Source organism: Montipora foliosa, chromosome 8, assembly GCF_036669935.1.
Source record: "Montipora foliosa isolate CH-2021 chromosome 8, ASM3666993v2, whole genome shotgun sequence".
NCBI classification, from domain to species: domain Eukaryota; kingdom Metazoa; phylum Cnidaria; class Anthozoa; order Scleractinia; family Acroporidae; genus Montipora; species Montipora foliosa.
In genome coordinates, this window is record NC_090876.1 from 8,917,297 (window position 1) to 8,927,818 (window position 10,522).

General features: G+C 40.2%; 1 protein-coding gene and 2 long non-coding RNA genes across 4 annotated transcripts in view; 2 read left to right on the forward strand and 1 right to left on the reverse strand.

Annotated features, from left to right (window-relative positions):
• Positions 1 to 4,561, forward strand: part of LOC138013045 (pyrethroid hydrolase Ces2a-like) — a 5,161-nt gene extending 600 nt beyond the window's left edge. Inside the window, exons 1-2 of one of the 2 annotated variants that reach the window (XM_068860010.1) lie at positions 492 to 568; positions 923 to 4,561. In XM_068860010.1, coding sequence (XP_068716111.1) covers positions 1,113 to 2,942 — 1,830 coding nt within the window. In that variant the 5' untranslated portion in view covers positions 492 to 568; positions 923 to 1,112 and the 3' untranslated portion in view covers positions 2,943 to 4,561. Of the gene's footprint in view, positions 1 to 491; positions 569 to 922 lie in introns of those variants that run through there. The other variant, XM_068860009.1, reaches the window with a different exon arrangement.
• A 1,738-nt stretch (positions 4,562 to 6,299) lies between these two features.
• Positions 6,300 to 8,121, reverse strand: LOC138013065 (uncharacterized). The gene is made up of 3 exons (XR_011125165.1): positions 7,883 to 8,121; positions 7,625 to 7,780; positions 6,300 to 6,648 (listed from the first exon to the last, which is right to left on the reverse strand). It is a non-coding gene; the product is annotated as an uncharacterized lncRNA (long non-coding RNA).
• A 230-nt stretch (positions 8,122 to 8,351) lies between these two features.
• LOC138013064 (uncharacterized) lies at positions 8,352 to 10,505 on the forward strand. Its single transcript, XR_011125164.1, has 3 exons — positions 8,352 to 8,371; positions 8,820 to 8,883; positions 10,382 to 10,505. It is a non-coding gene; the product is annotated as an uncharacterized lncRNA (long non-coding RNA).
• Positions 10,506 to 10,522: the final 17 nt, after the last annotated feature.

A 10,522-nucleotide genomic window follows, 5' to 3' on the forward strand; every position in this document is an offset into this window, starting at 1 on the left:
AAAAGAACCAATTCACCGTTGCTGTTGAGAAAAGTGTATGCCAGGCAAAACAAGTTATATCTCGGTAGCCTGAAAGTTAACTGACAAAATAATTTGCCTGTGTTTAAATTAACAAATACACCAATACATAACTGACGTTTCATGTTTAACCGGAGAATTATGTTCGAAGGTGTAATAGCTGTTGAGTTTTATTCCTCAGTTATCGAGTTCCATGAGTATAAAACTTAAAATGGTTTGCTTTAAAATCAGAAAAGAACCAATTCACCGTTGCTGTTGAGAAAAGTGTATGCCAGGCAAAACAAGTTATATCTCGGTAGCCTGAAAGTTAAGAAATAATTTGCCTGTGTTTAAATTAACAAATACACCAATACATCACTAACGTTTCATGTTTAACCGGAGAATTAGGGAAGCAGATGTTCGAAGGTGTAATAGCTGTTGAGTTTTATTCCTCAGTTATCGAGTTCCATAAGTATAAAACTTAAAAATGGATTGCTTTAAAATCAGAAAAGAACCAATTCACCGTTGCTGTTGAGAAAAGTGTATGCCGGGCAAAACAAGTTGCATCTCGGTAGCCTGAAAGTTAAGATATAATTTGCCTGTGTTTAAATTAATTTGAAATAAAGAGAATAAAGAAATAATTTTCCATTTTTTAATTGCATGATGCTGGCCGTTGTAAACTGTGTTTTAGAAAATATTTCAGATTGATTTACTGTGCCTCTGGACTATTTTGACACATCACTCAAAATTAATTTAAAGTAATTTGAGTTATTTTTCGTCATTAACACTTTACGACGACGTCGGCCCAACAAATATGTCGAGAGATTAACACCTCTCTCTCCCTTTGTCTCTCGCTCTGCCTTTTTAGTGTGAGTCTTGTTACAACTCCCACTGAGATTTTGATAATTTTTTTTTACCTAAACAGCGGGGACCCACATTCCTGACCCAAGTTAAGCTCATCATGATATTTATCAAGGTCACCATAAATGGAATTTTGGCGGCTGGGGTGAATATCTGAGTGGTTTTAAGCAGCCAACGCTCTTTTTACTCCAAATACTATTCCTGGATGCTTGAGAAAGATTAATCCCAGGGACTTGTGATCGCAAATAATCAGGATGATAGGAGTGAAAAGCTTGTTGATGGTGCTGGCGGGGGCGATTGTGGTCGGACGCTCTTCATTCGCAGTCGCAATTCCTTCTGAAAGACCAATTGTCGAAACCAAGTACGGGAAGATCGTTGGAAAGACCAGGAATTTTGTTGACGAAGCAAGCGGCGGCGGCGGCGGCATCATCAAAAACGTCAACGCGTTCCTAGGGATTCCTTACGCCTCGCCGCCCGTGAACAACCTTCGCTTCCGACCGCCAAAATCCCCAGATGCATGGAAACCAAAGATATATAACGCAACATCCTTTCGAAACGTTTGCGCGCAGTATCACGCACCCTATTTTGAGAAATCGACGCGTCTCGTTTGGCCGGAGTACGCTTGGAACAAGCATTCAAGCGAGGATTGTTTGTATTTGAATGTATTCACACCAAGAAGAAACGCACGGAATGCAAGTGAGATTTATCCAGTTATAATGTTTATTCATGGTGGTGGCTACGTGTTCGGTACGACCACTCGACACACCACGCCGGGCGAGGTCTTGCCGAGATTCGGCGTCGTCTTAGTGACGATTCAGTATCGTCTTGGTCCGTTCGGTTTCATGACCACTGGCGACGAAGCTGCGAAAGGTAATTGGGGAATGCTCGATCAAGTACACGCGTTAAAGTGGATTCAAGAGAACATAAAGGCTTTTGGAGGCGATCCCAACAAGGTCACCATATTAGGGGTGAGCTCGGGTGGGGCTAGCGTCGGTTTACATATGCTGTCACCCCTGTCAAAGGGACTTTTTCATCAGGCCATTATGGAGAGCGGGGTAGAGTTGTCACCATTTGCGTTTCGCACAGTTCAGGAAGCTGTTAAGAAGACCAAAACGACTGCGAAAGAACTCGGCTGTGTCACAGAGAATCACCCGGAAATGATGGAATGTCTGCGAGCGAAGGACACCAACGAGATTCTAAAACATTACCCTTGGCAATTTGTGGGCCCTGTGATCGATAACTTCTTCATATACGACACACCTGAAAATCTCCGGCGGTCCGGTAAATTTCATTCCGTTCCGCTAATTGGTGGTTTCAACAGCAACGAGGGCGCGCACAACACCCCACAAACGTTCTATCCCCCGACAGAAATCACGCCGCAAGTGTTCAAAGAATTCATCGAAGAATTTGTGAAAACTTTTCACCAAGATGACACGACCGCTACATTGATAGAAGACGCCATCGAATTCCAATACACACCATGGAGCAAAAAGCGAGACTCTCTCACCCTGAGAGAGATGATAGTCGACATTCAGTCTGACTATTACGTTTCCGCCCCCACTCTGGAGGTATTAGGATTTCACAGCCAAAAGGCGGCAACTTTCATGTATGAGTTCAGTCACAGATCGAAGTGGAACACCGCAGAAGAATGGAAAGGAGTCCAACATGGCGACAACACACCGTACGATTTTGGCGCGCCATTCTTAAATATAACCTCTCTGAATTTTACTGACGAGGACAAAAATGTCAGCAGATTGATTATGTCGCTTTACGCGAACTTTGCAAAGAAAGGAGTGCCCACGACTTCTTCCTTGAACGGGGTGACCTGGACTGAGTTTAATAAGACTCATGGATTGTACCTGACCATTCAAGGCAAACCTGAGATGAGGGCGAATTTCAACCCGCGTAGAATGGCGTTTTGGAACAGCTATTACCCCCGCCTGGTGAATTTCTTGAAAAATATGCCCGACCAAATGAAGACCCTGGAAAATTCGAGTCAGCTCAATTCAGGGAACGAAATCTCGGCCCCAGGTTCTCTTGGTGTGGTCGTCACTGGCGTTCTGTTTCTCCAGGCAGCTGTTTAATTTGATTGACAATGGAAAGTGTCTTGAAGAGCTGCTCATCAGCTCAGCCACAAAATTAAAGACAATCTAACGTTAATTGACAAGATGAGAAACGAGGCGCCAAAAAGATTATTTCATTTATTCATCCCTCGAAAAGACAGATGATTCAAAACAACGCTCAGTTTCAGAGGAAATTGAGAGAATTCTTAGGTGACTAATAAAAATCTTGACTTAATTCTATTTAGAGTTATTCCGACGAGCGGCAACAAGCTAAAAATTTGATGCAACAACCGCAAAAGCTACTCTCAGCTCGGTGTTCTATACAAAAATTAAATAGCTTTTTTTCGAAAAAGGAAAGCTTTAAAACTTCCCATCTTGAATATGTTAAAACGCTTAACTGTATAATGTAGTGTATTTTGTATTGTACTTAGTAATACCAACCAGAAAGCACTGCCGCAATATTTTCTTTTGGAGGTGAATATGCATTTGCCACGAATATTTAGACTAAATTGTAACGACAAAGCTAATTTACTTTAAAAACGAAAGCAGTGAAACAAAAAAGACTTATTTATTTCGATAGTAGGATTGCACAGGCAATAATGGTCGAAAACGACAACAGCTGGGAAACCTGTGAGTAAAGTAAGAGAATATGGGCCAAGAAAACCAATCCACCATGTATGGTCCTCTACCAATGATAATAGAGAGATTTAGCTTTTAACGTGAAACTGAAATCTGCGTTTTGCCAAAAATCAAAGAAACTGGTCTGATTTTAGCTCCTTTTTTTGCGTGTTATCTACAAATGTCGCGCAACTTCTAAAATGAGAGACAAAAGTTAGAATAACAGAATTTTCATGCTTTTATGACAAGCAAGGCCTGCCGTTTGACGTTTCCCGTTTCACGGAAACGCGATGCTAAATTTCTGTCATTTTATTACAGGGTCACGTGTGGTAAGTTATTTATGGGTGCACCGCGCCAATTGGTCCATCTCGAATCACGTCGTGCTTCGCACGCTTTCTTCTGACAGGACAAAGGTTAAAAATAGCCTCCGCACGTGCTGAAAGATTTAAAAATAGATTGAAAATGATTATCATGGAGCACAGGAATTCACCGTCTTTACGTTTTCTCTTATGTAAGTCTGTCTCTCAATAATTTCTGTAACCTGTGATCAGACGTTCTTTTCTCGTGATCGCAGGTTAGGTTTTCTGTCGTGTTACCATTCAACTATTTGACAAAAGCAAACTGTGCTAGCTTGCAAAAATTTCTTTTGGGCCACGGCCAAGTAATACAACAACAATAAATACTTATTGTAAGCGTTTTGCTTTATTGATCCTTATGAAGCTACTAAAAACGAGAATCCAGGAACCTTTCTATTGTATGGTATTTGAATAAAGGAAAGGTATCACATACACGCAATTGTTTTGCAATATGTGGGAGAAAACTCTCTCTTCTTTAAAAAGTATGTTTCTTACGCCCTAGTGCTGGGTGGCCTGTGATATGAATTGTTTTCGTTCCCAGTACCTCTGTCCGCCGTAACTCACGGGGAAAAAAATTTGTGCAATGTTCGAAAGACTCATTAATAATTCATGACTCTATCAGCCTATCCCGTCCACTCAATTCAGTCACGTGCGCAAGCATTTAAAATCCGGAAAACACTGCAAAAGCCTTAGTTCTTTTCACGTGACGTCACGGCGGCCATGTTGGTGTACCCAACTAATCCTCCGGAAATTAGCCAATATCAAAAATACCATAACACTCTTTAATGATGAAATGATATATGAAATGGATCATATATGAACTACGGAGATGAAATCAAGTGAAGCTAACTGCGAGGATCATAGCGAGGATCATCATTGATTCATTCCTCACGGGAACATTAGAACCCACAAATGACCAGCTCCCAACGTCAGTGGCTTCATAGCGCCGCAGCGGTATCGCGAGGTCACGGGTTCAAACCCCGTTGAAATCCTGAATTTCTCAGGCTTCTCGACGCAATTGCAAAAATTGCGTTCATAACTGCGAGGATCATAGCTTCACTTGATAATACTCTTTGCTTGTCCCTCCAAAATTTTGCATAAGCATTGTTTTTATTTCCTCTTGGAAACAATGCTAATGCAAAATTTTGGAGAGACAAACAAAGAGTATTATGGTATTTTTTACATTTGGTAATTGAGCTCTATTATCGTGCAAACGTTTTCTTTTGTTTCGGTGCAAAACAAGGTTACTGAATTACGTGAGTGAAAACACTTTCTACAGAAATGGGTTTATCAACTGGATTGATGTGGTAAATTGACAACCTTAGAGAAAATCTGAAAGCTGACGTTTCGAGCGTTAGCCCTTCGTCGTTAAGGACCTACGACGTCAACTCAAAATATAGCTTTGCGCTATCCGCGATAATGCTTTGCATTATTCCATCTCGTTCACGTCCCACAACGTGGGCAAAGTATCCTAAAAATAAATCGGTACGAGCGGCTTCAGAGTGGAAATAGAAAATGAAATATTCTCTGCTGTATGCTCACGTTGTCGTCACAACATCAAATTTGGTGATTTTACGTAGTCGTTATGCAGAGGACCGCAAAAATATTTGCTAAATGCGTGCCGCACGTGCAGCACGATTATTGATGCTCCTTTAACCAATGATATCTCTCTTTTGTGGCGTTGTTGTTGACGTTGCCGTCGTCGTTTCTTAAAAGGGACAGTTTCACGCTTTTGCGCATGTCCAAGCTTTTTTTTTTGGCGCTAGTAGGACAATCCGCTAGTAGTAGCACATTTTACGGTTTCTTAATGAACCAGATGATGTTCATTAGTCACAGAGTATTAAAGGAAATGCACTGAATGACTGTGGTCCAAATTTGGTGGAAGATACTGCCGGTTTACACAGAAAATATCAAATTTAGTTTTCACCACCGAATTTATTGTACGGGTCGAACATTTTATGCGATGCACGAGTTATTGATTCGCATGCAGTAAGTTCATAACACAAAGGAAATGATTGCAAAAGTAATTACACTGAGCAACTCCACTTCTATGGCATAGTTTCCGTTTCCTGCATCAGTACTTTCGATTGTTTTAATAACAATGGAATTAAATGGGCTGACGTGACAGCCCCCCGTGACATATTTTTGCTCAGACGAAGGGCTAATGTTCGAAACGTCAGCTTTCAAATTTGTTTACGGTGGTCAGCTTACCATATCAACTCAGCTAATAAACCCATATCTGTTTTTCACTTTCCCGGCGACGCAGTGGTTTTTTTTAAATACAAATTTCATTCTCGATGGTATTATTCAAATTAAAAAAAAAAGACAACGGGGATAACGTTTCATAAAATAGATTCTACAGAGTTGAAATAGCTATATATTTACCAAACAGGTCCGCTTTGAAACGGCATTTTATAACAATTTATTTTCTTCTTTATTACGCACCCTAAGGTTCACGAAAAGTTCACTTTGAAGGAACTATTTGGGCAGTTTCAAGTCCACAAAATAAATCAGCGATACCTGTAACTGCTTAAATTGACTATCACAGATTTAATAACACTCTATCATACCAATGCGAGAAACGAAAATCTTGTAATAAACACATGACAGAACTCGAACAAAAAACTTTGATCTTCGTACGAAACGGCATCACTACGAATTGAAACTCGGATATCTTCGGAAAGCTTCACAAGTCTTCGGATGTCGTCGGGATTCTTCGTTTTGTTTCCGAAGATGTAAGATACAGCATTTTACTGTAAAAAAAAAAAAAACCTAAGAAAGTGCACAAATATTCAAATGTTGGTGAAGTTGAGCACTGCCGGCACCCCTCAGTCTTGTCCTGTCTGTTTATGCATGCGATGCAAGGTTTCGAATCCCTTTCAATCCATACCATACGATGTAATTAGTGTCGTTTGTCGATGGTCGGGTTCCTATACTTGTTCGCAGCCATCGATCCCGATCATTCCAAGACAATCTCGGATTGTGTTACACGAAGTTTTCCGCGGTCGTGAGCAACAACAACTTCGGTTGAACTGTTTAGGTTTGAAAGCAAGTCTTACCCGGTGCTGTGTTTTGAGAAAACCTTAAGTTAAAAACTTCAACTTCAAACTCAGAGTTACTCAATCGTGGTGCAAAAAGCAAACAATTTGCAACTGACGCCGAGCAGCGCGGCGACAACCTGCAGTTCTCCGTTACGGGACTATCACTACTTCCAGGGACCCGTTTCTCGAAAGTCCCGAAACTTTACTGGCCACTTTCGGGTGTCACAATTTCCTCCATATCTCAAGAACGGAGAGGATTCGAGTCGTCAAACTTCACAGTCAGTTTCCTTTTTGTTACCTTGAAAAAATGTTAAAATGTCGGCCTTCCTGGACAAGCGGTTGGCAGGTTCACAAATGGCTTTTAGGGCCCAAAAAGTTTTCGGGACTTTCGAGAAACGGGCCCCAGGTGTCATTTATCTGGTACTCCTGAAACCATCTACTTGGTTTGTAGATTTTTATACACAAACTTGACTAAAAAGGATGCACGTTTTCACAAACATTATAGGCATGAGCGAATAACAGCGAACATCAATATCTGACACTTCAACACAAGATTTCAAGTAAGCGTTAAATTAAATAAACGCTTTGTTTGAGTCAACGTTCAGTGTGGTTTATTCACAATGATTGTCAATGACTGAAGATGTCGGACCCCTTCCGATACCCAAACCATTGAAAGCGCTGCTCTTACCACATAAAACGCCGAAGCCATTTCTTTACAGTTGTTCACGGAAAGAGGTTATGCGAGATTGCCGTTTTCTTTGTCAGTCTAGAGCAAGCGCAGTCTCCAGCGGAGGTCCCGATGACAGTCCCCGTAAGAAAAACGTTTTTATAACATTTTCTTCAGCTGGAACGAAAAGAACGCAGAATCACTGAAGTGAAAATTGTCACAACCGGTTGTTGGGCCGACTTAGCGATGCATCACAGAGCAACATAAAAGGGCACTTGCCTTGTTGTTTGTAAGATAATGGTGCCAGTTATATCGCACCTGCAGGGATGGAATCGAAACAAACCGTCCGAACAAAGAATCGGGACTTTCACGATTCGCTGACTTTTTACTACTTAAATAATTCAGATACGACAGGTTTATTTTTGTAGGTGAAAAAAGATTCCCTTTCTAGGGATAAATTTGAAAGGGGTATGTCACAACAACTTAGTCTTACACCAGATCCCGCAAAGATAAATCCGAGACATTTCGTCGGTGAATTTTGGCGCAATTTGTTTTGGCGTCTACTCCTCCGAACTGAGGTAAAGCGCATGCGCCAATGTTTTAACCGCAATAGATTCTTCACCAATGAACAAAAGATACGAGAACAATAAAGACCTTGAACCGTGCTATTACACGTACCATATAGTGTTTAATTAATGACTTTAACATATAAATTGGAAAACAACTCTTTTCAAGCACATTTCAACGATCTCTTAGCTGGGACCAGAGGTATGAGAAATCGACTTTTTTTTTTTAATAACTCCAAGAATTTATCCTCTTTTAAGTTCTAATCTTCATTACATCAAAAAGTGACTTAACGTTTTGCTACAGAAAGCTTCCCCTTTAAGAATATATATCTTTAGTATAAACGCACGCAAACAAATGTTTACTTCTTCAACTATCGATTCAAGAGTTAACATAGAGGGCTGACTTTTAGCTATATGAACTTCGATTTTCAGATTTCACAAATAAATTAAGAGAATATTTTACTTACCATATATAATCACGAAAAAGCGCAATTTTTCTTGCCTATACAGGAAAAAGTGCATTGAAGACCTTTTTAAATAAATCCTATTTCACATATCTGTACAAGTAATTCCACCCGTAGCACGGTCAGTGATAGAGGGATGGAGATGGCGGATACTCACTCGTCAATCAAACTTTTTTTTTTCCACAGATGGCTTCTAAGCTAATTTTAGGGTGCCTAGCACTCATGGTTGCTTCAACCTATGCGAGATCAAGTAAGTCATTCTCTCTTTCTAATTTTAATAAAAATTAATCGCAGTAAATACCAACACAGTTAAAGAAACCAAAGATCTTGTCGAAGATCTTTAAAACAACTCCAATGGACTGGGCGTTGATTCTTCAACAGCCCTGGGCCTTCCTATATTTTTTAAGTTATGGCTTTAAACTTAAGTCGTCATTGAGTACCACAAAAGTTTTTTTAAATAAAAGGAAAAAAATTGAAAAGTTTAAGTTTAACTTAACTTAAGAAGCTACTAAAGCGTTGAATCTCTGTCTGTAATGAATAATTGATTCTACCGACTGATTTCTCTAAATAAGACTGCGTCCAAACGATCAAACCTACATTGTTTATTTTACGCTGATCACTCGAGCGCACGGTCAAAAATTCGTAAAACCGATGAAATCATCAACCAAAATCCTCACTTATCCAAAGCAATACCAACTTTTTTGTCAATATTTTGTTGGAAAAGTACAAAATGATAGACGAGGAATTGCCACCAAAGTTAAATCTATCAATCGTCCAAAGTTAATAGGACTGAACAATTCTGAGCGTTTTTCGAAGGCAACTTTCTCCGCCAATCAACACAGCTTTAATTTGCGGATTCGGAAAATTATTACTGGTCGAGTTTTCACAAACAACGGTTCCTGCATAGAAACCTGCAAGATTGCTGAGAAAAAGTTGAAAACACGTATTTGTTATCTATAATTTATCTTTACGTGCCAATGGGTACGGGAGAGCGTGAAAAGTAGTTTTCTTTGATCAGGAGCTAACAATAGGAATTTCTTAAGAACAGATGCTTTGACACAAGAATTTCTGGTTCCATTGAAAAAAGATTAATTTCACAGTAGAAAACACAATTCGCCTCTCAAGAGGAAACGTGGACGACCAAAGTTCTAAAGTGAAGTTGCAGAAAGCGAAGTTACTTCCGGTTTGCAAGAAACACCAGTTAAATTCACAAACTGCTCGAATTTGTATAAAGCATTGACAAAATTATTGACATGATAGTAATGGAGAGTGTTGATTTCAGCTTCTATTATGGAAGTAATAAAATCACAACTATTTATAAAATTATAATTATCACCGTAGCCTTGGGGAATATTGATATATTGATTTTGAATAAGAGAATAAAACGTTTAAACGCTTCGAACGTTTTGATACCTTCGCCCGCGTTTTGGTAGCACGGCAGCGCCGCCTTCGTTTTTCAAATGGTCCGCAGACGTAACAGAAGGAGGATGTGCGTTTGTGAAAACAGTAGTCTCTTAAAATGTTCTAAGACAAGATTTTATGAGTGGAGACAGCTTCGTTGGTGGAATGCAAAGTGAATTATGACACACAACATCGACCCGACTTATAATTTTAATGACATCAACAGTTATAAATTTAATGAAATCAAAGATTAGCCATGGCACAGTAAACTGTAGTTTTCCTTTTTGGCTCTCTTTCTCGATCATTGCCTAGTTGTAAAAACTGAAACCTGCTTTTATTTTCCGCAGCGTACAAAAGAAACGCCAACCCCTGTCCCCCTGGATGTCCCGGAAGTTGTGCGCCCGCGTGTGCTGTGTCGTGCTGTCTTCCTCCACCACCCGCTCCACCACCGCCTCCCCCCCCCCCCCCCCACCACCAGAGCCCGCTAA